Source organism: Acanthaster planci, unplaced genomic scaffold, assembly GCF_054643075.1.
Source record: "Acanthaster planci isolate LZ-2023a unplaced genomic scaffold, COTS_SCS Contig142, whole genome shotgun sequence".
Lineage (NCBI taxonomy): Eukaryota > Metazoa > Echinodermata > Asteroidea > Valvatida > Acanthasteridae > Acanthaster > Acanthaster planci.
The window spans coordinates 1-27,398 of NW_028257763.1; the positions used below are offsets into that span (position 1 = coordinate 1).

General features: G+C 41.1%; 1 protein-coding gene across 4 annotated transcripts; it reads left to right on the plus strand.

Annotated features, from left to right (window-relative positions):
- The first annotated feature begins 3,159 nt into the window (after positions 1–3,159).
- LOC147795166 (serine/threonine-protein kinase Nek7-like) lies at positions 3,160–26,716 on the plus strand. 4 transcript variants are annotated; one of them, XM_087132221.1, is made up of 9 exons: positions 3,160–3,283; positions 12,228–12,470; positions 12,816–12,878; positions 15,204–15,314; positions 15,455–15,563; positions 16,356–16,558; positions 21,766–21,879; positions 22,418–22,528; positions 23,380–26,716. In XM_087132221.1, the coding sequence occupies exons 2-9, from the start codon at positions 12,303–12,305 to the stop codon at positions 23,488–23,490; spliced, it is 990 nt and encodes a 329-aa protein (XP_086988347.1). In that variant the 5' UTR covers positions 3,160–3,283; positions 12,228–12,302; the 3' UTR covers positions 23,491–26,716. The 4 variants fall into 4 exon arrangements, with proteins under 4 accessions (XP_086988347.1, XP_086988346.1, XP_086988349.1 ...); XM_087132220.1 differs by having other exon boundaries at positions 3,225–3,381; XM_087132223.1 differs by lacking the exon at positions 21,766–21,879 and having other exon boundaries at positions 3,228–3,381.
- Positions 26,717–27,398: the final 682 nt, after the last annotated feature.

The following is a 27,398-nucleotide window of genomic DNA, read 5'->3' on the forward strand; positions in this document are numbered from 1 at the left end:
ATATAGGCGCCAAAAAGTTCTTGAAATCATCAATATCAACTTTTCCTCAGACAATTTCCATTTTTTTCAAACAGTGGATATTTAGTCATTGCCAGCTAGGCTTAAAATAAACCAAAAAATAGTAAACAGTAACCTCCGTGATGCGTACATATACAAATGAGTCTTTCTTACCAGTGATTTTCAAGCACAGGTCGTAGTCTTGTGGCTTACGCATACATAATGGAGCCCACATGTGATGCTCCCAGCTGGGTTCGATTCCTGGATACATACATGTATACCCACTTTGTTTTTATCCCAAAAAATTAAGACTATTCTCCTTTGATATTTTTAAATTAACCCCAACATTTTATTACACAACTTTGTGTTTCTGATTTGTGGCTGTGAAGGATTTTTATTAAAGGGAAGAATGCGCTATATTGTAAAATGGTCTGGAAAGAGTTCCATGCATGGACATCACTTGACACCCTGTGCACAAATACTTTGTGACTTGTCTGAAAATCTTAGAGTTTTCTACTGTAAGTAGGAATGATTCAATATTTTCACTGTTATACTTGACTTTTGGAGAGATGTAGTTACTTTCTGATGGCTTATATTAAACCACTGCAAGGGAAAATACACGTAAGGGATTTCCATATACATGTATGGAACTCTCACCTAGGTCTGATTCCCACCTTGTAAATACAAAAAGACAGTGATTTTGTTGGTGCAGAATCAGACTGAAAATTTTCGGCCACAGAATCAGACTTAAAAATTAGTCCCCATTCCAGCTAAATATCCAAAAAGCCCTAAGTACTGTTTTCCTCAAGCATGTGAGGGGCCCTTAGCTTAGGGAGAAAAACAGTCAATGCAGAAATATTCAATTTTAAGGAAAACCCTGGATAAATAGTGTGGGGAAAACCCACAGAATCAGAAAGGGACTGAAAAACTAATCAATGTTTTGACCTTGGAGGGAGTCTAACATCATTTCACATCGTTGATATTATTTTTACCTTAAACATTGCCATTGGCCTACTGTACGTACAAGAAATACAAGCGACAAAACCCATATGCCCCATGCCCAAATGAAGACGACTTAACTTGACTCAGGTATGAGCTCAACTAACCTGGGTACAAGTTAACTTAGTGCAAGTCGAACCATTTCACCAATTTAGATATCTCACATTTCTAGAGGTTCCTTTACTTTTTAGGTTACAGTCACGTCCAGCCCGTAGCAGTGGGTACTTCCAAAAATTAGGGGCCATTTTTTTCTTGTCCCTGTCGCATCTGACATATGATTTTGTAAACTGTTCAGAACACATTTTCTAATTTCCAAGAGTGATGAATTAATGCGAACTACCGTACCTGCCAAACAAATAGTAATAGTTTGAAATCAATTCCAGTGATATTTCCATGTCAAATAACAAAGGTCAGATGTAACAGGGACACAAAAAGGTCACATTTATAGACCCCTAGTTTCTGGAATTACCCAAGTAATCTGGTGGCCCACCAAGTTTTGCTTATTCCCACCAAGTTCATAAAATAGTCACCAACTTTAAGGTCTCAATGCCAAGTTTAATATCTCAGTGGTGCTATGTACATATTACATGCTGGAATATGTTATCTCACACAACAATATCATGATGAAAAAAGCTCCTAAGAATACATCTACCGGTAATTTGTAAACTGCCTTCAATTTCTATGAAGGAAAAAAGTATCTGTGTAGATACCCCGAAATGCACTAAACTTGAACTTACAAAAATGGGGTGGGGGGAAGTAGTCGTAGTCTTTCTTGTGGATTCTTCTCTCCAAGTTATCTTTATATATTTATGAAGTGTACTTTCAAGGCACAGCCATTTTCCAAACAGCCAGTTTAGTATTCCAACAGCTGCGCATACCTAAAAATATCACGCTTCTGAGGTCATTTGGACGTGTGTGGGAGGTCTGCCCTACATGTATCAGCACGTAGGGCGGCCAAGTTTGTGATCTGGACACGCCTTGATACGAACACTGCAATCAGACAAGATTGATTGGTGATGCTACCTCATTGTTAACAAACGCGTCACCTGAACTGAAGTACCGCTCTATGTTGAGACTAAAAACTCGTCGCATTTTCAATTTTACACTTCACACTTTTCGTGCAACATGTGCGGTTGTTTTGGTGCATGTACTGCCGTTGTTTTTTTTTTTTTTTTTTCGAAAGTACGGATATAAAAAATTTGTATCAATAAATTGTATCCTGAAAGAATGTACATGTATTGCGATGCACCGGTTTATCGATGTATCGTTGCAGCCCTGTCGGTGCGGTCCTATGCAAACCCACATGAGTGCTTTTCCCACGAAGGACCTTTCTTTTTTTTTAAACTGAACTTGCTCATTCATCATACATGTACATGTTTGCGTCTGCAAATATTCACCTTTAGAGTCACACTTGCACAATTTCCTGCTTTAAATTGTGAGCATTCACCAACTGCAGGCTGGTCAATAATTGATAAGAGTGCCAAAGGTTCACGTTCTCATTTCTGTCTGAACCTACCTGTTTTTGTTGTGTATAACCGGTTAATTTATCATTGTCAATAAAAACAGTGTACCCTAACAATCCTCATTGTTTCACCTGTTGGAGGATTGAGCACTGGTGATAATGGTGAGAACCTACATGTACATATGTGTACAATGTACTGTACGTGTACATACGCAGAGACTGTGGGTTGGAGAGGGGACAGGGATCATACTGTTTATGGGTACATGTACCTTGCCTTCCTTAGGCTTTCATTGCTAGCCCATCAATTTATCATGGACTGGAGTACATGTACAAGAGCATTTGTAGTCGCTGCACTTAGTCATTGCAAGATTGTGCACATTCAGATGAAAATTAGCTGCTTTGCATATATTATTTCTTGCACACATGTATTTGCCAGTCAGCCTGTGCCTGCACGTACTACCGGTATGTCCTTTGTACTCTCATGAGTGATCACTCAGAGACATCTGCTGTTTTTGCAATTAGCCCATTGATTGATAATAAAGGTTCATTTGGCTGTTTCCCAGAACTGAGTATCATCTTTTGCAGGGAAAATTGACACCACTACCAGTGTATCAATGAGTAAAAACGTCATACATTCATGTATGTACATGTAAAACAGCACATACCAGTAGAAGGAAATACATGTTTCTGTTTTATACAGGCATTATACAAATTCCAGTCTTGGCACTAGCCAAAAATGCATCTACCCCCAGTACATGTAACTGGAACATTAGTGTTACAGCCAGAAATTTGGAATTGGTTCATCGCCTCCAACTACATGTACAGGTATTAAACGGTAACATTCCCCTTTGGATTCTGTGCTTGAACCAGAAATGACACATTTGTTACAGTCAGTGCAAGTGACGTTCTGTTGGGAGTGACAGGTTAGTGCACATATTGCGTGGTGTATCTGTGATCAACTTTTATTGGAATTGGTGTTCCCCAGGGGTGCTGATGAGCATGGCATACATGTAGCTCGAGAAAAAAATTTGGAGGGAATCAAATGCCCACAGCAAATTGTGTCTTGCCACTTGCCAACCCAGATGGCAGGGCTCTCCGTGTACATGTACATGTCCATACATAGTACGTACATGTACATGTACATGTATGTAGAGTACATGTAGCTCTTTTGCATGTGCTCTCAATCATGTCAATCCATTCCTCCAAGTAAGCAATCTTACATTCTGTGGCCTTGTTTACCTGTCAGAAGAATGTAAAAGTGAACCATTCCTTGAAATTTTTCCCCTTTTAATTTGTAAATTCAATTTACTTGTAATTGTTTCTTTGGGGGGGAGAAGGTATTATTGACAAGATTGGGTGAGGTACATGTAATCATGAAAATGAGTGAGGTGGGGCCACTTCACATTTAAATACAAATGTAGGTTGGGGAAACCCTGATTGGAATCATCATTCTCCACATGGATAATGAATTTCAATACCTGTTGAAACAATCTACATGTATCACCAGCCTCTGTTCTTTGCCATGGAGGGGAACTTATTCACAGCTAAAAACATGTACTGGTGCATGTACCTGTATCTGGCCCACCGTGGCTGTCATTTCTTCCGTATGAAAAGTGATGATTCAGTTGGTTCCTTCAAGCTCACCTTTCATAGGTGTACCGTGCATGTACATGTACAGCATTTGAGTGACAATCAAAGGGTTCTTTGAAATCAGCTGTCCGTGGCATGATCACACTATACTGTGGTTTTCTTTTTTTATCATTACAGCCAAGGGCCTAAGGTCACAGTGATTCAGTACGTATCAGTTCAAAATTGTGAGCAGTAACAGACTTGAAGCAAGGTTCATACTGAGTGGCTTCAGAAAAGTCAGTGTTGTATTCAAAGAGATCTTTTAAAAATGTACAGTCTCCATATGCAGGTGTTTAGGGAATACATTGTAAATTTGTTCTTTACCCCAAACCCCCGGGTGTATGTAAAATCGTATTGAAATTGGAGGATTTGGGACTGTTAGGGGTACAGTACGGTATTTAATGCATCATTGCACTTGTGGGCATGTACAGCTAGCCCTGAAAAGCTAAAAGGGCACTCCTGTGTAATTTACTACAGGATATAAATGCTGTGTGATTTACCCTGTTCACTTTAATAAAAATCCCCAGTGTTCTCCAATCTAAATACATGTTGCCTCACAGCCTGCCAAGTTTAACTTGTCTCCCATTGTGTTTACAAGGAGCCACCAAACTCTTTAAGTGTGCACCTGTTCCTTGCTCTGTGCATGTACCCAGTAGCTGCAAAGTTGAAAGTTTGGGAGCTACGTGTACATTTAACATGTACATGGATATCATAACATTTCCTTGACGAAAGAAGCCATCGTCACATATTGCCTTAGAATTTTTATCCCCAAACTGAACATCTCCAAGATGCCCGGAAATGCACTTCACCTTCACCTGAACTTCAAACGAGAGTCTTTTTAGTGGGCTGTGAACCCCATTAACGAAGGTTCCCCCTTCCTACCACCCCATGCTTCAATTTCTGTTGGCCCCCACCAAGTTTGAAATTCTGAACTTGGAGAGTGCTGATTACCCACCTGTACCTGTACATTTTCCCTTTAATTTTACACAAACAGTTATTTGTACTGTACATGTATCTTCATAGAATTGCCTCTAGCAACCAAGGCATACAGTATATGTGTACGTACATGTACATGTACATGTATGTAGGCCTACATGTATCTCTCTCCCTTTCACTTGTTTCAGTCACACTTACATTTTTGTACTGAAAAACATTTTTCACCATTCAGAGGAATTTACAAGCCTTCTCTCAGAACTGAGTGAAGAAAACATGTTTGAATAAGGCAGGCATATTGAGTTCAAAATGTTAGGAATCTTCTGTCCCCATCCTACTAGTAGGGGGGAGGGGGTACATGTATGTAGGACTGAAAACCTCAGAAATTGTCAGAGTAACCCAATCCACAGTGGGAGGTGTATTCAGGCATGTACAATGTACATATACATCATGTACATGTACCGTATTGTGCTTTGTACCGCCAGTCTCTTGAGAAACTTTGACTCGCATAGATCTTCTCTCTCTCTTTCTCTTTTATAACTCCTGCTGTGAATCTTGCTTGTATTCAAGGGAGGGGGGGTTTTGTGTGAGAATTCCTGAGGGTTGCCATTATGACTGCAACAATATCCCTAGGAAGAAACAAGTCTCACATTTCTTGGAGATCTGTGAGCCAAATACAGTCTGTGTTGTTAACCTGCTCGGGAGTACATGTAGGTGTCACAGCATTGTCAGTCAGAGGTGTCACATTTTCACAGGACATGTGTTGTCACTTCAAAGAGTCTTTCAATTTGTACAAAAATGGCACTTTTGAAAAAAGTTGCAGCACAATAGCCACTAGTAACAAAAAAGATTACCCACGTAACAGCCAAATTTGACACCTAGAGAATATGGGCATTTCTCAGTGCGCCTCCAAGAGTTTGCAATGCATTGGCCGATCACAATGCGCAAAATCTGTCGACCAGTGTGTGTTTGGAAAGCGTCGACAGATTTCGCACATTTTGATTGCCCAACGCATTGTAAACTCTTAGAGGCGCACTATTTTGAATTGTGGGTCCCCCCCGTATTTGCTGTATGTAGTTCTTATTCCTCCATTGGTGCACATACATGGACATCTCACCCATTTGTAGACCATAAGTACATGTAGTTTTCTTGTCCCTCTTATCTTGATCTTCACTAGACATGCCAAAACTTAGACCAGAAGAACCAAGTTTCATTCACGGGGAATCCTGTGCACATTTTTGTGGTTAGACTCACCAGTACATGGTGGTTTTATGAGATGGTCATGAACAGTAAACTCTCCATAACTCAAAGAAACTCTGCTTAACTTGAAGACATTCTTCATACCCAAGAAGAGAATAGGCTTTTATGCACAAAACTACCTCTGTAACTCGAAATGCCCACACCACTTCATTTGCTTAACTCAAGGTTTTTGATCGGAAAAGACTGCCACCAAATTACAAGTGGAAAAAGAATGCAGATACTTTAATTATGAGTCATTTCTGCAAAACCACACTTTGTCTTTTTGCATGAGGACATGAGCGTGCTTGCTGCCGGTGCCTGCCATTTTAATGGACTCGTCCCAACCACAACCTAAACAAATCCCAGCTTTCAAGCAAGCCTGATTGCCATCACAGCCCAAATGTTGCCCGCATGCACGCCCGTCCAATCTCGACAATTTTTCGTGATAGTGCATGGTGGTTAAGAATTGTATACATGCAGCATCACATTACTGTATGTACATGTACCAATACAGTCAATGTTTGATCTTTAACTTAATGTACATGTATGTGTACCTTGATTTCTATATTGTACATGTACATGTATACATGTACCGGGTGTGTACCAGTACACTGTATTTAATCTATACCAAATGAAATTGAAAATTGAAATAAAAAGCTTTCTCTCAACTTGAGTGCAAGATGAATGTGTGTGACCGTGAACAGTCTACAGCAGTACAGACACACATGTTAAAGTGTTAAACCTGCTTTTTTTTTCTTCCGTAAGTTCTGGTTCAGGGAAAACAGTTTGTTCAGGTTTGAGTGGACATGTATGTACTGAGTTTCGAGTACACACAAACATGCACCAGTACATGTACATGATACAACTGAAAAATCATGTCCATGTACCCGGTATGTATTACTAAGGGAATTTCCATTCACATCTGTTGGCCCGTGCCGGGTATCCGGTACCTGTCCATCGACATCAAAACCTGGTTCCTGGTGGGGGGGGGACAGGTGCTCATAAAAAGAATTGAAAAAAATACATGTACATGTAAATAAATTAGGGACAAAAATCCATGTATAAAACATCTGTGAAATTTACATGTAGTACTGACGGGCAGAATTGCTAAAAAAATCACTGTAACGCTGAAAACACGGTCATATGAGTACCGGTACATACAACTGGTTTAGAGATCAACAGAGCTACTGGTACTATTGTAATCCACTCCGCCCGTTGTACTTCAGTCGTTTCCTAGTTGTGAATTTTTCCTGGTTCATGGAGATTTACAATAATTTCAATGCCCTTCAAAGCATTTTGGTGGTGGTTTTTCAATCAGAAACTTCAACATACCAGTAAGTGGATAAAGTGGTCCGGGTATTGTTTGCATTACAGAGGTAGTATTTTACATAAAAGCTTTTTAACCCATGACATACGCAGCACTGATCTGGTCGACACATGACAACGACCAGCGCTCACCATCTGTACACGTGCGTTCCGCGTGTACAGGGTCGTACATCTAGACGTTTCCTTTGCGAGGTACAATGTAGCTGGTGCGTAGGTGGTTTGCAGATCTGTTGTCTGTTCTGATGATGTTCCTTGTCCAAACTTTTGTTTTTCTGTTTCATATACCGGTACAAGTTTACAAAAGAAGATTTTGCAAATTGAAGGTAACAGTTTTGTTTGATAAAAAGTAGGAGAGATTTACCCTGACGGTTAGAACAATGTGCTGTTTGCTTTGTATGTACAAAAAAAAGCTCTCTTTCCAGCACATGGTCCACCGGAGTTGCGCGCAGTACCATTTGTTATTTAAGTGTTCTCTTTTACGGGTACCCGACGTCCAGTTGATGGTACATGTGCAACAACCGGTAGTTCAGAAGAATATCTTTATATGGACTCGGCGTGCCAATGGCGAGTTCCACATGCCGCGCACACACCCTTGACCAATCGGAATGGATTAAACTGTCTCGTATCCAGGTGCCAGCGTTTGTTTTACGTAGTGGGCTTTGTCAAATAGCGGTATATGTTAATGCATGGCCACATGACACGTTTCAACCAAACGAAATACACAAACTGTCCCAGGAATTTATGAATAGAATTTTATGTCAACCACATGTACAAGTGGCACCAACCTTGCCAAATGGATTCACAGAATTTCTGGGACTTTTCACATACATGTATTCATTCTTTTTTGTTAATTTTGCCCTTTCAAAGTAACCATAGGCACAATGGAAACTGCTTACGCACCTAACATTTAATTGACCAAGTCTTTTGTGTACAGATGAATTTATTTAAGGACAGCCGAATAAGAGATCAATACTTTGTATCGATTTGGGAAATTAAAGGTTAGCCTTTTATACATGTATAGTACTCAGTTTTAATTTAGACTTTTGATCAGTTACTTACCAGTGCATGTGTATACATGTACATGTACATGGACTCTGTAATTGGAAATGAAAAATCCCTTATTTGATTCCCAGTTTTGTCAAACTCGAAGTACCGGTAATTATTACCACAAATTGCTGGAGATTTTTTCGGGACATTCTCAAATGATAATTAATACAAGTGTACGCATACATGTGCACGCGCGGTCATTGCAGAAACAGCAGGATTTCAAATTGTTTTGATGTCTTGCTTGCATTTCTGATAATGGCCACTGCTGTGCCACATTGAGGGCATCACAATAGTGTTAAGGAATTTATGGACTTCAGTATCCTACACAGAAAATTTGTTTAAAGTACATGTATACATTGTACGTGTGCGTGCAGCCGACTTGACTGCTGGACTGACGAATGCTGCCATGCCAACCAGCCTGCACCACTTCATTAGATGGCCTTATTATAATGCCTGGGTGTTTCCATGGTGATGGCTCTCTTAAGCTACATGTAAGAGTCTAATAAGCCGATAACCATTTTACTCCTGTGTACTTTATGGCAAAGTTTCCAAGCGTTGTCAGATTTCTCGAAGTGTCCACGTGCGCGCAACTTTTTTGGGGGGGTTGCTGAAGTTTTAGGAATTTGGGATCTATTTTCAAGATGTATTTTTGCGTTGGGGGGATGTTAATTATACAGTATATAACAGATGTATTTTTGGTTGTTTTTTTTCACAAGCTCTCGGACAGGCACTGAGCATACAATGCTTATTAATATACGTTGGGTAAGGGCAAACCTGTTATATATAATTAACATCTCCCCAATGCAAAAATACATCTTGAAAATAGTTCGCGGTACCCGCTGCTTCATTTGACTCGGACCGGCCAGCCGACCCCGGCAAGCTCGGTAGTCGAGTGGTTAAGACATCTGCACTAGTAAGCAGGAGGTCGTGGGTTCAAGTCCCACCCGAGTAAGCTTGTGAGGTTTTTTTCGCAAGCTCTCGGACAGACACTGAGCATACAGTGCTTATTAATATACGTTGGGTAAGGGCAAACCTGTTATATATAATTTGGGATCTGTTTGAAATTGAGTGCACAAGAGAATGAGAAGAGGCAAACCTCCCACAATTATGGCCAATAAGAGTTTTACCCTGCACCTTGGTCTTGACACAAAAGGTTTCCCTGAGGGTGCACACCCACAGTTCACTGTGATGCCAATAATCACCATGCAGGGGGGCAAAAAGACCCAATCCAGAGCATGTGGAACCTTCTTTTACATGTACACGTACATGTACAGGTACATGTACGTGTATATGTACATGTACATGCAAAAATGAAAAACAAAATTTGTGGCTTTAGAGCCCTTCTTGCTGTCATGCGAGAGCACACGTGCACAGGCACACACCATATGGCAGTTGTACATGTACATGTATGTTTGCATAAAACACACTGACATCAATTACTGTACTTTCTAATTAAGGAAGGCACATTGCTGACATGTATGAGCAAACATGCACTGGTATATAACACTTAACGCTTGCCCTTTCACTAATGTTGACATTCACATTACTTGATGATTTATTGCTGTATTCTACAGCAACTGGGCCATAATGGTGTTTTAAAGCATGTGAACATGTACATATACATTCATACATGTACAGTTCTGTACGTACACGTACACTGTACCCCCACATGCACCCTTGTACTTGTGCATGTAATTTAGTGACAGTAAACTAGACAGTAATTACTTGTAAATTCAAGATTCCATCTGTCAGTCACATTTATTACCAAATGGCTTATATTTACATGATAAAATAAACTACATGTAGATACATGTACATGTAGGTTTGCAGTAGCACCATGGATATATCTATTTTTTGAATATGTGGGGTTCTGAAAAGAGTGGTTCTTTTCAGAACCCCATATACTCAAAAAACAGATATATTCCTGGTGCTACCGCAAACCTATCTAGTTTACTTGCTATCTCCAACATGAAAAGCTTCAAATCTCATTTGCATATTAGTCCATCTTGTGTGCTGAATGAATAGTGCATTCTGTCCGCCCTGAGCTGAAGTGCACCCCCAATTTGGCGAAAGAAAGACAGGTGGTTACAAGCGGGTTCTTGCATGCGTTCTGTGTGTATGCAAAGACCCTATACATGCCGGAATAAAAAAGTTACGCATACTCAGCGTACTCCGAGTCAAATGCGCCTATACTTGTGCCTCATGGCATGCCAATGCGGTGAGTAACAAAAAAACATGCCCTCTTTTGTTCCACTCGGAGCGGATTTGCAAATTCAGAAGCAAATTTACTGGCAGCTACATAGCCTACATGTACATGTACATTACATGCGGCTACAATACCGGTAAATGTACAATGTAGATGTATGTGCATTGAGCTAAATCTTTCGCTGACAGAATGACAAAGTTTGCCATTTCGCAACCCTGTAAGGGGACTGTGGTGTGTTTTGTACAGACTGTTTTGTTTCTGCTGCCCGTACAATCATTTGCCGTGGCCATCAGGCCTCAACATTAATTTTTTTAACTACATGTCCATCAGGCAAGTAGCACTGAAAATTTACTTGCCCGAACCCTGGTTTAGTTTCTCATTGCTTCCTGGGACACTAAGTTCCTTCATCCAGTCACCAGTGATGAAATTGCTACATGTACACCACATTACGAAATGAATATACATCACCCCCCAACTATCACATGCAGAGAGGGCACAGGACTCTGCTGCATCTTTCATACAAGAGCGGGCAATGGCTATTTCTTAATCACTCAACTATTTTGCCTGGTGTCATATATGCAAAAAAGTACACACACAAGTACCAGGCAAAATTCACTAATGTTGAGGTCACAGCCACATGTAACTTGGAGTTTCCAGCTGTCAAAGCTCTACTGCACCACGCATGCAATAACCAATGAGCTTTGGTACCCAGACACAGGGGTATTTTACAGTTTATTGGTGTACACATTTTCCTTTGTGTGGAAAGGTGTTTAATACACTCGAGTTTGTACAGTGTGTACATATACGTAACGTTGCAAAAAATCATTCTACGCCACGTAGCTGTATACTTTTTCCACTTTTTATAAGTTTTTGAGAAGACAAAAAAAAACAGAGGTAACTTTGTTGCTATTCTTGGCCACGAAAAAAAATTTCAGAAAAGAGTACCTGTCCATCGGGCAATTTGTCCCAGAATTTTACTTGCCCGAAAAAAGAAATTACTTGTCCTGGGCAATCGGACAGCCATTAATGTCGAGGCCTGCCGGCCATTGTCACTCCAATTGCCATACCAGTATCTGAACCAACCAGGCGGCCTCCAGCAAGTGCAGTATTTATGTGTTGAGACACTTTCGTTTTCACATTGTGAGCTGGGAGTTATGGAGGAATTTTAACAGGCTTCTAGACAGCACTTAATATACAGTGTTGTACACGCACAGGTTGATTTTCTGCCAAACTACGGTGGCATCCGTGCCACTGGTATGTGAAGCATGCCATCTCTTGTTCCCACACAGAGGGGATAAGGTACACGAACATGTACAACTCTGCTGGTTTGGATATGTAGTAAGCAATTTGTAAGCGTCAAATGTTGCCCTTTTGATTTCTCCTGGGCAGGTCAACCTTAGTCAGCCACCCGTATTCTTGAAGCTCTGCTCCTGACACGGCAAAAACAAACAAGGCACCCTTGACATGGAGCAACCCATGGACCAAGGGATGGAGGAGGGTAGCAACAACGACATGTACAACACCCTGGCCAACTTCAGCATCGAGAAGAAGATCGGCAAGGGCCAGTTCAGTGTGGTCTACAAGGCCAAGTGTCTGGTGGACAACAGAAATGTGGCTCTCAAGAAAGTCCAGGTATACAGCCATAATTGCATAGAAGGTGCCCATTCTTCAAGCACATCAGTATTTATCTTGGATCAGTGTAGAGTGCGTGTGAGAGGGTAACCCAGAAAGCGAAGCCTAAAATGGGATTTTGCCTTGGAGAAAGATTCTCCTTGATATGTCAGGCCCTCCAAGTGACATTATCATGTAAGATGGCTGGCATAAGTGCAACTGAAGGCTTACTGTATGCTTGAATTTAGTTGAAAATCCCACTCTCGATCAATCTGTTTTGCTGGCTGATTTTCCACTCATCCTTGTGAACCAGGCATTTATATATGTTGGTGATATGTTTTCAAACCCTTCATTGTTCTCCTGCAGATCTTTGAGATGATGGACGCCAAGGCCAGACAAGACTGCATCAAGGAGATCGACCTCCTAAAAGTGAGTATACTGAGAAGCAAGGTTTAAGCAAGTCGCCATCAATAATAATGGTCATAAAGATTAGAGAGTACATTTGCAATGCAGATATCCTATAACAGAAGCCATCAAGGAACTAAAGTATAATGGGCCTCCTTCATCAGGCCTAATGAAGCTTTCCTAAAGACACAACATGTATCCACTCTCAGGAAAAACACAGCTTGTCCTTATCAACATATTGAAACACAGCAATCACATGGCCCAGTGACAAGGGAAGGAAAAGTCAGTAGAGCTACTCTTAAAGCAAATCTTGCGCAGTGGAAACAAATCCATGTTGCACCCACCTTCAATCCATTCGCATCAGGATGACAAAGTGAGTCATTTCAATGTGATGAACTGGGTGTATTCCTTTAAATGCAGGTATGGAATATGAATAAGTGAGAGAAAAATCCTATATTAACCACTTCCTACCAGGGAGCCCGGTTTGGGGCACTGTGTGTTTATACGCAGAGCCGGGGTGCCCAGACAAAAGACAGCCGGACAAAAGAGCTGGTCTGTGTAACAAAAGACTGTACTCGGAACAAAGGACCTGCTGCTGGGAATTGCCATCATTTTTCGCCTTCCATTTTTCGAAGGTAATCCGGCACTATTTTTGAAACAGTATACCACTGTTTTGGGCATAGCGTGCCCACGGATTGGCACCGTGGACAAACGTGCTCCAGGGCCCCATTGGTGAGCAACACAGCGCCGCTGCTCGCTAATCCAGCCAAGTATGAAAAGACGCTACTGGGCGCTCTTTTACAGGGCTGCAGGCTTGGGTTGAATACTCGGGCATCAAAGAAGGTTGCCTGACAGATTAGAGTAGCCACCAGAGAGTCATTGGTGTGGGTGTAAACATCCAGTAAAATGAACACATGAATTTTTGAAGAATTTTGAAAACGGAAAATCTTGAAAAGGTCCCGCCATCACATCCTGCTTAAGAGAAATCCACCCGGCAGGTAGTGGTTAAAAACAAATGCCTTGTTAGACATGTACATGCATTTTCACTGGTGCCCATTCATTTCACAAGCAATTATCGACTAAATGTTTTGCATGACATCACACACACACCATTTCCACTGACTGAATTCACACACATTGTCCACAGAAGCTCACCACACCAGATCTCATATTTTTTTCTTGGAGGGTTTGCCTTTTCTCAAGCAGCTTGAGAAATAAGTCTGACGCAGTGCAGCTGCAGCACACTGCACAGGCGGAAACCAATTTTTTATTCTCGGTGGCCCCGCTGCAAGCTCGTAGTCAATATTGACAAATGATTTTCACTTTTTTTCTCTCCGAATGGTAAGAACACTATGTGTTTGTAGAGCTCTCCTTATGGTTCAAAGGCTGCTGTGTTCTGCATCACTCAATGTATGCCTTAGTAGCTGGAGTGGACCCTGGCACGCAATGTCATTTCCCCAAGGCACGCACCGTGACAGAGCATTACGCTCGTTGGACACGTAGTTTTAACAACAACAAAAAAGCAGAGCGAAGCTTCATATATGCTTTGTCAAACTCATGTGTATCGTATTTGACAAATTGCTTTCCGGCCGTCTGTGTATTGCCACATGAAATTTTAAACACAGGTTGTATGAAAGAAACGTGAGGACGTGTGGGGCCAGCATTTTGATGAGATGCCTCAGTGTAGTAAGCCATAAATAACACTGGTCTACAGCCAAAATGCTTCCCAAACATGAGAGAAGTCAAACTTCACTACTTCTAGGTCACCCTGGATAGAAATGTTGCTTCCAATTGTTGACGGGCTCTAGTTTTCAAGATATTGTACTGCACTATACATTTACTAGTGTAAATGTATGGGAAAGAGCTACATGTAGGTTTACAATTTATGCTACGTGTAAGTACACCATATACAATGTACATAGTACATAAACTGAACACTTATATATCTTGCAAAAAGTAGCCAATCAAAAATGTTCATTGTCACATTTGAATTCAGCACATCAAATTCATCATAAATAACACATTTTATCACTGAAGCAGACAGCAAACATTGTTGACCTGGGTAAATCTTTACACCACATGTGTACAGACTCTGTATGTGTACATATACAGTTTCTGTATGCCGATTTCGTGCATGCACATTACTTGTGAATGCCCTACATCATCTTGGCTAAATGTCCAGCAGTACCTTTCTAAGGCTTTAGCTGTTAGCTGTTACATGATGCTAAACGGAATGTATGCACAAATTATCAGTGCAAACAGTCCAATGTAAACTTTGTAGTTGGTGTTTGTACCTCACTCCAGTACTTCAATCCAGTTCTTTCTTTTTTTTTTATCTTTTCCAAACAGCAACTAAACCATCCCAATGTTATCATGTACTTAGCATCTTTCATTGAAAACAACGAGCTGAATATTGTACTAGAATTAGCCGATGCAGGGGACCTGTCCAAGATGATCAAGGTGAGTTAATTTACTGGATAAGTAACTTCAGCAGACTTTATAACAGCAGAACATATACAAATGCATACCTTGCCCTACAAATAAAAACATGGTACCTTTGTCGTCATCTGACAGTGAAATTGCTCTGCTTGAATCGACAGCATTTCAAGAAGCAGAAACGTTTGATCCCGGAGAGGACAATTTGGAAGTATTTCGTGCAGCTGTGTAGCGCACTGGCACACATGCATTCCCGCAGAGTAATGCACAGAGGTAAGCCTCGGGTCTGCAGAACACGTACTGGTACATGTTACTCTCTTTCTGTTGTAAGACTCCTCAGGTAAGCCCTATGGATGGCACTCTCTTTCTGTTGTAAGACACCTCGGGTAGGCCCTATGGATGGCACTCTCTTTCCGTTGTAAGACACCTCGGGGTAGGCCCTATGGATGGCACTCTCTTTCCATTGTAAGACACCTCGGGGTAGGCCCTGTGGATAGCACTCTCTGTTGTAAGACACCTCGGGTAGGCCCTGTGGATGGCACTCTCTTTCCGTTGTAAGACACCTCGGGGTAGGCCCTGTGGATGGCACTCTCTTTCCGTTTTAAGACACCTCGGGTAGGCCCTATGGATGGCACTCTCTTTCCGTTGTAAGACACCTCGGGGTAGGCCCTATAGATGGCACTCTCTTTCCGTTGTAAGACACCTCGGGTAGGCCCTATGGATAGCACTCTCTTTCCATTGTAAGACACCTCGGGTAGGCCCTATGGATGGCACTCTCTTTCCGTTGTAAGACACCTCGGGTAGGCCCTATGGATGGCACTCTCTTTCCGTTGTAAGACACCTCGGGGTAGGCCCTGTGGATAGCACTCTCTTTCTGTTGTAAGACACCTTAGGTACGTGAGGTTTAAATGAATGCCCCCCAAAAAGTTGTATTTTCACAGGTTTCCTCACATTCCCACACAGTGGAGGATTCGAAACCTTTCTTGAAGAGGTACAAATGTAGATGTGGTGAGAAAAAAAGAAAAACAGTTTGGGTTGATCATTATCTTATGCCACGTTTTGCAGACATCAAGCCAGCCAATGTGTTCATCACGGCCACAGGTGTGGTCAAGCTGGGTGACCTGGGCCTGGGGCGGTTCTTCAGCTCCAAGACGACCGCCGCCCATTCCCTAGTCGGGACACCGTACTACATGTCTCCGGAACGCATCCATGAGACCGGCTACAACTTCAAGTCAGACATCTGGTCAATAGGTTGCCTGCTGTATGAGGTAGGTATTCCAAAAAAAGACAACTCTCAAAAATCAAATGTTTAAAAACTTTAATTGAGCTAATTTTTAATGTCCATCGACAAACAGTAACTTCTTAGTCATCCTTAAGAAGAAAAGTGAAAAATGTAGCTTTTTCATGCCACAGGAAAATTCTGAAAAGGAACTTTGCATTACACTGGGTACATTTTCATTATGTGGTGAACTTTCACAACAAAATGGTTTTTAATTAATAAGAAATGTGCCTTCAAAAGAAAAGCCACATAAAGAAGTCGCTCTGATCAAGCATGGTGACATAATGGAAAGCTGTGCTCAAAGAAGGGTTCCTGTGAAAATTAGTAGACAAATAATAGTCTGTAGAGTAAGCATAGTGCCCTCTGGAGGCTATAGCTGGTTAGACAAACTAAAATCAGCAAAATAATGCATTGTGTCTTGTGGCTCTTGCAAGCTAATTTTCATGTGGTCAAATTATGTGGTATGGTATTATTATGATCACTGGTGACTCCAGTGCATGCATGCAAGGTGTCGTCCAAGAAATGGTGTAAGCATATGCCATCCATTTCAAAAATTGAATGTCATTTGGCTGTGTGCCGAAGTGACATGGTTTCATGGCTTCAATAATGTTTTTAACGTTGGAATATTTGCTTTGGGTGATCTGGGGATATGCCCCAGTGAGTACGAGCAATTAACAGGAAGCTGGTGCCTCTTCAGAAATAAAGGGGTACTCATCCGCATATGTCAGTGCTCAGCGCTGTCAGCGTCTTCTTTAAATCAACTTGTACAGGTTAAATGCGTAGTTTATGTAAATCACACGTAGGCTGAATTATCAGAAAAAAGTGGCACAAACTCATGCTTAATTGCTTGTATAATACTGAAGAATATCTCTTGACTGCCAGAAGACAATGAAATTAACAGCATCATAAAGCTAAGTGTGCTCTTAAAAAACCTTGTGCAGTATGTACCGGTATGTTGTAAACACAGCCAGGTGACAGTTTGTTTGAAATGGACGGTATCTGCTTGTACCTTATATGGGGGACACACCGTACACTGTGGCATTTAATGTGCATGAAAATATGCTTTGTGCCTAATGTTAATGTGTATGCATGCTTTCTTGTACTGGTATTAAACAGCAAGCTTTTGTTGAGTCCTCTTAGAATTCAGTCATTAATGGCAGATGCATGCATGCAATATTTCACCTCCTTGAGTGCACTGCTGTTAATTATTTGGCGGCGGCTTGTGGGCATATCTTTGAAATGCTCATATAGTTGGAACGAAAGGCCTTGAATTGTAAAGTGTCGGTATCAAGTTTTGGTCAGGATGCTACATGGATTCTCAAAAGTGTCCTGTAGGCACGGCAGCTCACAAGCCAGGGGAGACTTTAAAAAGGGGGGACTGTGAGAGGAAATTACAATTTTAGAGTTGGGAGGAGAAACGTTCTTGGCAAACTCACACGGAGTCATGTACTGTCAGGGCTGAAATCCCAATTCAAATCTCGACCTCGGTGAGATTCGAACTCGGGCCACAGAGGTGCAAGGGATGGAACGAGCCACTATCCTAACCTGGCTCATGGAGGGGCATTAACACTTGTCATAGGCAAATGATTGAGGGTCAGATTTCCTTTGCTTCCAACAATTGGCCATTTGCTGCAGCTACAATGTACTTTTCATCCAAGAGTGATAAGGGGTTAGTCATCTTGGGAGTCAGTCCCAACGAGAAACTTGACACTGCTTTGCCGAGCAATCCTACCCCCGATCGGTCTGAGTATTTCCCAAGGGTGTACGGTGCACTTTGTGAATGTACATGTACTTGCATGTCTGTGCTGTTAAGTTGAGGCATTGGATGAGCATTTGCTGTTACCCTGGAAGAGGTCGTTGGGGGAGAGAACAAGCGGTGACCTTTCTTTTGTTATTTCCCAATATTGGTTTGATACATTACATCCCAAAATATGTTCTGGAAGACTTTCTTGAAGATTGATTTCGCGTGCACAAAGAAAAACCCTCGTGTTCATTTTGTGCGGGGGGGGGGCTGTATTCGAGGAAGGGCTCATTGGAGTTCAACATTATGGGATGGGGTTGAATGGAGATAGTGACATAATGTGTTGTCATTTATATGTGACCTCCCATGGCATAATGAGAAACTTTCCCCAAAACCTTGTTATGAGTAATCGGCGCCTGAAGTTGTTAGACATGTACGTGAAAAATCATGCAAAATCGATGTTCAGTTTTTTTTAGATTTTTAGGTACATGTAGGTTAGGTGTCAAAGATTTCCTCTAGCAATGCCATTTGTGCCAGAAAATCAAGCGAAGGTGATAAAAAGGAGGATTTCTAGAGTGTGTTTGTTTCAATCTTTTCTCAAATTTATAGTGTTTACTTTTTACATGATGAAATTTTATCCATATTCAGAGCACGACTGTTGTGTCTGTGTAAAGTTTGGTACTGTTGGAAAGGGCTTTCCTTAGAGAGCCTACTTATAGCTGTGACATCACTGACTAGATGACCGCTAGTCTGTACCAGACCTAAACAGGAGATGTAAAACTCTTCTCTGTTACGTTGAAAGGCTGTGTCTCATTCATGAGCTATGCCTACATAAGCAAAAAGGAGCTACATGATTGGCTCTCCACGTAACTACATGTACATGTATAGTCACTTGGAAATGCAATAAAACTGCGTAGGCAAAAGCGAGCAGTTTGATTGGTCGCCTGTTATTCTAATGTTTGGTGGGGTCAGCATTGTTTACTTGGATACGTTTCAAGTGTTTCATTCGTCCAATTAGCATGCATTACACACGCACAAAAAAGATACTTTTGCTGTAGCACAACTATACATGTACATAGACGTACACACACGAAAACAATGCTTTGTGCATGTACACGGTGCGCTACACCATCATTGGCATGGTGTACATGTACTATGATGTACTATGCCCAGATGTATTACCATCACTAAGCTGAATACTTGCAATTTTTGACTGCCCAAAAGGGACAACCCTGCCTGACTTTTACGCCAAGTTCAGCTGGAATTATGTATTTTATCTTATCACTGTATTGCACCCTTGTCCTCCACTCAAGACAAGGCTTGTCGGCTTGTGAGACATCAGCATCAACATGTGCATGTACATTGAAAAGATTGAAAGTACTGAAGGCAAGATCTGATGCCTTGGCTACGCGACAGCTTTCTGAAGTGCCGAAATTTTAGGTTAGCAAAGAATATGACTCTTACTTGTCAATAAAGAAAGGTTGATATTTGACTGAATAAACTTACATTAACTTCTTATTCCTCTATGTTAAGAGGTACTGCAAATTTTATTATGAAAACGGAATGTTCCGAAATCTAGAGACAAAGTTGGGAGGCAGTGTCAACATCAGCCCGTCCGATGTCAACAGAAATTCATGAAAAGGAAACTCCACTGCCATTTCTCCTTTTCCAAACAAAATAACTTCCAGGAAACAATGTTTGAAGACATTCTTTCAGTGTACTTGGTATTTCGTGGTAATAGCTGCCCATAAATATAATGTTACTGTGGTCATTTAGATCGAGAGCGATTATGGAGCTCACACAACACTCACATGGCTAATGTTTGCAGCGTGGTGCGTGCTCTTTTTTCAGTTTGACCTCAATGATGTTTTCTGTCTCGCGTCATATTTTTGGAGCGGAGTTGGCTACGAGTATAAATGTGGTGTCATTGGAAAGCCCATTCCTTTATCTTTATTCTCACACGCATATACACTGTATCTCAAAAGTCATAAATGGGGATCATTCTTTATTATGCTATGGTAGGTCACATACTTATGGACATGTACACTGTTTTCGTACATTTTGCGTTTTGTTATGGTTTTTTTTTTTATTCTTTAATTTTGTTGAATGCTTGTGAAACCCCATGCAAATGCAGCACCACCAGATGGGTGGACAGGTGCACATTATCAACCTGTATGCTAGTTTTAACACCTACCGGTATCTTAGCAGCACACCCAGAAAATAGACACTCGTTGTATGTGTGCATGTTTCACACTTAGCCAAAACTTGACACTCTCCAATTCACCTTCCAGCAAAAACCTTCCAGACCAAAGGGGCTTGAGTCGAGGGATGGTGTACAAACCTTTGACCCGTCATTCCTTTGATCGGGTTTTAATGTCAGATATGTTCACTGTGGGTGTGATTTTTGTAATTGTGTCAGTGACATGTACATGTAATATGTATACCTCAGTTTTTGTGGACAAATTTGTAAGCATTAAATTAAGAGGAATAGACTCACAGTAGCTTCACTGGTATGTTGACCTTGGCCTTCTCTTTAACACCAGTGATGGCATTTTTCACATTCAAAATGAGAATATTGACAACCAATAGTGAGAAAAATTGCCAAACCTGCACCCAGTTGTCCACTTTTTTAATTGAAAATAAAAATCACGGTCATAAGTGTAAGAATGATTTCAAGAACTTGTTTTTAGATATAAACAGAAAATTCTAGTGCAGTTTTGGAAATTGGGAAAAATATTTTTCAAAATTTTAAAGAGTTTCAAGATATTAGTTTTTATTAAATTGGAAAAAAGGGGCAAGGTTTGAAGTACCGGTATAATTGCCCCAGAAGAGGAGGGATTTACTTGGATTGATATTGGCTGTCTTTCATTCATGCTGCACATCAGTAAGAACCTAGACCAAGATTGAAATTTTAACATTTGCCAGCTCTGTCAGCAAGTTGAAGTAACTGGCTTGCCACACAGGAAGATTTCTCCCCGAGCCTAAAAGCATGGCTTTCAGGTCCCTGTAGAGTGCACTGCATGGGATTTCTCCAAGCATGTTTATCCAAAGGGGCCCGCGGAATTCGGAATGGAATCAGCATTTTTCTTTTCATTTGTTTATTTTTCTTTACATCCCCCCCTTTTCTCCTCCCCCCTGGATTCACTCCATTGCTTCAATTTCGATTTCATTTTCCCAATCCAATTGCCATATGGCCTGACTTTCCTTAAATGTCCTCATCCCTTGCATCTGGTCGATTTCCTTTTAATCCCTCTCCCGCTTGCTGTCATTAATCCCATCCTATCCCATCTCCCCACCCCCCCATCTTCCGCCTAACACCATCATCGGATCCTCTTATCTCCACCCTGCATCTGTCAATGCTGCCTCATCCCATTTGCTTGTACCCTCCCCGCATCATCATCATCGTTCATCATCGTCCCCACGGTAAACCTCACCTGCCCCCGACGCCTCTATAGATGGCCGCTTTGCAATCACTCTTCTATGGGGACAAGATGAACTTATACTCTCTGTGCAAGAAAATCGAGCAGTGCGATTATCCCCCACTACCATCCGATATCTACTCACATGAGGTAAGCGCATGTGGTATGTCTGGCGTGCTTAATAATGGTCTAACAACTGTGGTGGCGGTCCTGTGTCGTAGAGCCCGCCAAGCGAGTTGGAAACTCACTTAGTGCATTCATCATGGCATGGTGACCTGCCTCAATCCATACAGTGTATCACCTTGGTCATGAACACCAGCCATACTCAGTTTGATGCAGTAAGCAATTCCACTCTGCTTGCATGCGCTACGAAAAGGGACCCCGTTATCATTTGGTTTGGGCCGCATTGTTTTGCTGAGCAAAAGTTTGCGCCTACATGTCAAAGAAAATCTCAAAGGCACTTCTCATTCAGATATCGTCAGAGGTACTGTTTATTTACAGTGCGATAAAAAGGTAATAATGTCTTTGACATGTGTGAAGCAAAATTTTGACCTTGGCCAAGCTGGCAGCCCGTGACCTCTGACCTCAGGTCAGGAAGTTTCCTTGTGTGTGTTGACTCTTCTCTATCCTGTACCAAATCTTGTGTGGTTGTCGCTCTGCCCTCGATCGGTCGGTCCCGCAACCCTAGATGGCAGCCCTTGACTCGCCGTTTTATAGCGAGGGCCTGGATTTGTGGACGCTGTGCGAGAAGATTGACAAATGTGAATATCCTCCCCTGCCTTCCTATTTCTCCAACTGTGTAAGTATCGTCTCCTCTGCCAATGCCGGCCCCACCTGGATTGTTAGGCACAATGTTTGGGCTTATGGAGAGGAAGTTGAATTTCTGAATGATGATGGTGTTCCTTACTGCCTGGTCATAAATGAAAAACTTGCACTGTGATGTCATGCATACTTGCAGCGCATAATAGTGCACAATTTATGTTTCAGGATTTGTTTTTCAGTCATGATCACTTCTTGGTTTTCTTCATTCATTTTTTGTCAAATGGGCAAAGGTATAAAATGGTTAAGATTTTTCCCTGTGCAGTTCAAATCAGTTTATGTAAGGCTGCTTTTGGACATGGAAAGATGGACAATTTCTGAATAGTTTCAAAATGGTTCTTCAGACTGTGAGGGGTGACTACCATGAAGAGTAAGTTGATTTTCACAGGAATTGTTGGCGATGGCGGCTTCATCAAACTTTTGTGGAAAGTAGATTGATTAGTTTAGTCATCTCTTAATTTTTCCATTTTGTCCAGCCTACTGGACAAACGCTGCACATCATGTCTCTGTGTTGGGCTCTCTTGCTCTCATTGTCTCTTTGTTCATCACCTTTCAGATGCTGGTTTGAGACATACATGTACATGCACATGTACACTGTACCTGTAGGGTGTGTCTGTGTGTTGAGACTTTTCTTCTGAACATATGGTCCTTAAACATACATGTATATTCTTTACATTGTATCCGAGCACTTATCTGATCAGCAGTTGACAAGGTCAGTGCTGAAATTGAGTTTTGAATTGGAAGGACAAACACAGCGAAGGATAAATTTACATGCGTCGAAGTGACAGCCATCATTAATTTCAACTTTCTTTTTTTCTCCTCCAATGTCAGCTGCGGACTCTCGTGCAGCTGTGCATCCAGCCCAATCCAGATGATCGACCGGACATTGACTACGTCCACTCCAAGGCCCAAGAGAACCACACCGCCTCCCTCGGAGTATGATGGCCGAGTTATCACCAGACAGTCTCGCTAGTTATTACTTGGTCTTTTTTTTTTCAGCAAGGGTTCCTAACACGTGGAGTCTCTTACAACATCAATTCACTGCAAGTTGTTACCCCTTATTCCACATCTGGACCAACGTTCTTGTCTATTTCGACTATTGCTTGGGGGACAAATGACTTCATACTGCATGAGTGTCATTAATTGTGCTCAGCATAGTCAGCAGTTTTTATGTTTGAAGCTCATCTGTGGTATGTGGTGCAATATCTGCATTATCCACTTATTTCCAGGATCAATAGCCAGATCCTTCAAGCATTTTGTTGAAGTGCTGGTCTGCAGAGTACCAATGTGAGTACATCATGCGCACAATTCACGTAAGGAAAAGTCGTAAGCATGAGAACCAGCGCATGAACCAACACACGGGCATACTCCGTTTGTACGGCACCTCCTGGTTCTAAATAACATCACTCTTTGATACTGTTCCTAATGTACATGTATACTGGTCTGTGCATGGATAGCTGCAGTGAATTGCTTGTTAAGTTGATAGTTTTATGCAATTTTGGGGCATGACGCTTTTTAGTGCGCCTCAACCACAAAAGGCTGGCAGACAATCAGTTCCTATTGTGCCAAGTTCAATGCATTTACATATCATTTACCTTATCCTCGTGAATAGTGCACTTTTAAAGAAGTATTACAATGCACGAAGTATCATTCTTTCTAAAATATTCCATGAAAAGCTGTTCCTTTATTTCAGGCCCAGTATTGTTTGCTGATGTGAAATAAAGAATGGAGCATGTTTCCTTTTTTTTTTCTTTTTTTTTTGTTCCAGTGGAGGAGTGAAATTAAAGAAGTGCATTATAAAAGTGATACGATGTCTAATGCTGTGTAAATATCAGTTGTAAATAATGTGTGAAGATAATTATGTACATGCGACTGTAGAGGGTTAGGTAATTACCGCAAATGGTCAGGGGTGTCAACGGGATTGCAGGCGATGTACAGGACTCCAGGATACGAGAACAATAGCAGTACAAGCAGTAGTGGGCAAATCAAATTTCTGAGAAATGACTGAACTTTCTCTGGAAGTTAGGAATAAATTTTCCACATCAGTCTCGTGGAAGTTTATTTGTTTCAGGCAACTCCAGAGCTCTCCCGCCTCCTCCCATTTCCCGGGAATTTGTGAGAATTCAGGCTTTTTTCTGGAGTTGTCAGTCTACTCCTCACCAGAAGAGCTAATGAGACAATTTGATATATCTGCATCGTCCATTTCCCCCCCCCCAGCCTATCTCATGAATACCCCAGACTGTGCACCTACTATGACGTACAGTAATAATGTAAAAGTTATTACCGTACCTCATACGTATTCATGATTGAGAGCCGAAGATTAACTGGTCTGTTCATCATTTACCATTTGCTATTTTGTGGCTGTTTACCAGGCACTCATGCAAGGATCCTAACCCAAGTCAAAGATCATTGCATATTTAGTAAATACTGTTTTGCAAGAACATCTATTGGAAATCGTTGCCCAGGAGCGGTATGCATGTGCAGGGATCACCCTAGCTACGCTACACTCTACACATGCAAATGAAAGGTGGCGGCACACATACATGTTGAGCACTTTAAAAAGATGCCTGAAATAATGGCAAACAAATGTGTATGAGGTATGCTTAAAACAAAAATAACACGGTTGATTTCAGGTGGATAGTCAGTGTTAGCTCTCTTTGGTAGTTATCAAACTAGCTCCCTTAACTTCCAGTATTTTATTCCATATTTCTGTACTGTACTCACTACATGTATTGCTGTCTTTACCCTCAGATTAATAAAAATCATGTATTGACAAATCTGAAGTTGCAGTTGCCCTCTCTCTGGTAATATTTGTGCAGATGTACATGGAGCTTCAATAATAGGTTTCCCTTCTCAAGCATCCACTTCAAAGTAAAGTAGTATTTCATGTACAGTGTATACATGTAGTGTATTAGGCATGAGGGATTTAGTATACGTTTATCAGTTTTACATTCAGTAGTCCAGTGAAAAGTTTTAAAACTTGACTTTCCTCAAAGGCTTGTTATTTCTAAAGCAAAGTGTATGATACCTGATGTTTAACTGCAACAATTTGCACTTTCCAGTGAGAGTTACTCAAGCAGAATCTGTGTTCACATTCCTGATCAATATTCTTTGCATTATCCGATTCTGAGATACAAAACTCCAGCTGTTACATCTCACAGAGTTTTGCTTTGTTGATAACCAATAACTTCTCTGGCTCTTTTAGCTGTCTCTGTTTTCCTCAAGCTTACCTTTGACCTTTCTTCTTCAGCAGAATGATGGAATATTTGCATATGCATGTAGTGCCTTTACTGACAACATATGCAGGAGATGAAAATCTCAACCCCTGATTATAGTCATACTTTATATGAAATATAGTATCTGTATGGTGAAATATGTACTGACATGTGGTAGTTATTTAAGTAGATACCAGACAACTATGGAGAATTCATCTTTAAAGTGATCTTGCGTGAGGATGCCGCACCTTTGTAGTGTAACCATTCTTGGTGGTAATATGGATCCATTACTAGAGGATTATGGTGAATTTTTGCAGTGATTCTTTTTCTGTGTGAAATGACGACAAGTATTCCTTATCAGACTGTTGTGCTTAGAATCAGAGGTTACAGGAAACCAGACCTTGTAGGATGTTGTGTTGCAGTATTTACTGCAATCGTGGAGGTTGATTGCCATGTGCAAGCGAATACATGTGTACAAAGTTTTGTTTATCTTTTGGTTGGAAGAAATGATCTCAAGAGGATCGATCAGTCAACAGTCCTCTAGACTTTGGCTTTGAGTAAAGGATCTCTTGGAAAGTAATTTCCTTAGAACTAAATCATTGAAAATTTGGCCAGCCATAAAAAGTGCATTCCCGATTTCTACCTAAACATTTCTGTTAAAGTAAAGTTTTCATTATTCAGATGTTAAAAACAGCTGATCATAAGAATCTGTCCAAGACTTTCAAAGTGCTTTTCTTTATTAACTTATATATGTTTGACTAAAATTTGAATGATTTGAATATAGATTTATTCTAATGACGACACTGTATTTGAGTTATTACAGTATACCTCTTTGGTTTTTTATGGTTTGACATTAATGCGTGGAATGATGTTGTGATTATATTTATTGCCATGAATAGCTACAAATAATAAAAGTCACAGATAAATTTTGGAGAAATCTGTGTGGGAAAATAGGTTGTAGTTTGTTAAATAAATTTTCTGCCATGTGTATTCTTTCTGGTATCATGCGCACCTTAAATGGGCGCGTCTTCCAAATTGGCCCAAGGGGGCACATCCACACCTGTTTTACATACAAAGTGTGGACATTCCTTTGTTTTCCTGTGGTTAAGGAAACTTGAGGAAAATGCTCCTTTTTCTCCCACTAGGATAACTCCTTCAAGCTGGATTTTTGATGATGATTTCTTGCAATGTTCCTCTTCATTTTGCCACAGATAACCTTGACCCAAAAATGCGTCTGAACCTGTTTTTCAGAGAGGGGAAACATTGCGTGGACGTGTGCGAGTCCGCACGCCATCATACCCTACATTATGTGGACTTCTTTTGTGCAGAGGTCCACATTATGTATGCCACGCCTGCACATTTATACACACACATCGTACACCAATCGTGTCCAGGTTCTGGGAACCAAAATGCCCAACTGCTGATCTTCTAGTCACGCTTATATTCATATCCTGTTGTTCTTGAAATGCAGTTATACTTTTTTTTTTTGGTGTTTATACTAGCAATTTTGTATTTTGAGGAGGTATTGCCACCTAAAAACGCATGTTATGCAAAAAATTTCCGGGTTTCGGGAAATGTTTAAATTTTTCGTAGAATGACGTCACGCAGAGTCTCTTCCACGACTGTCTGCGTCTT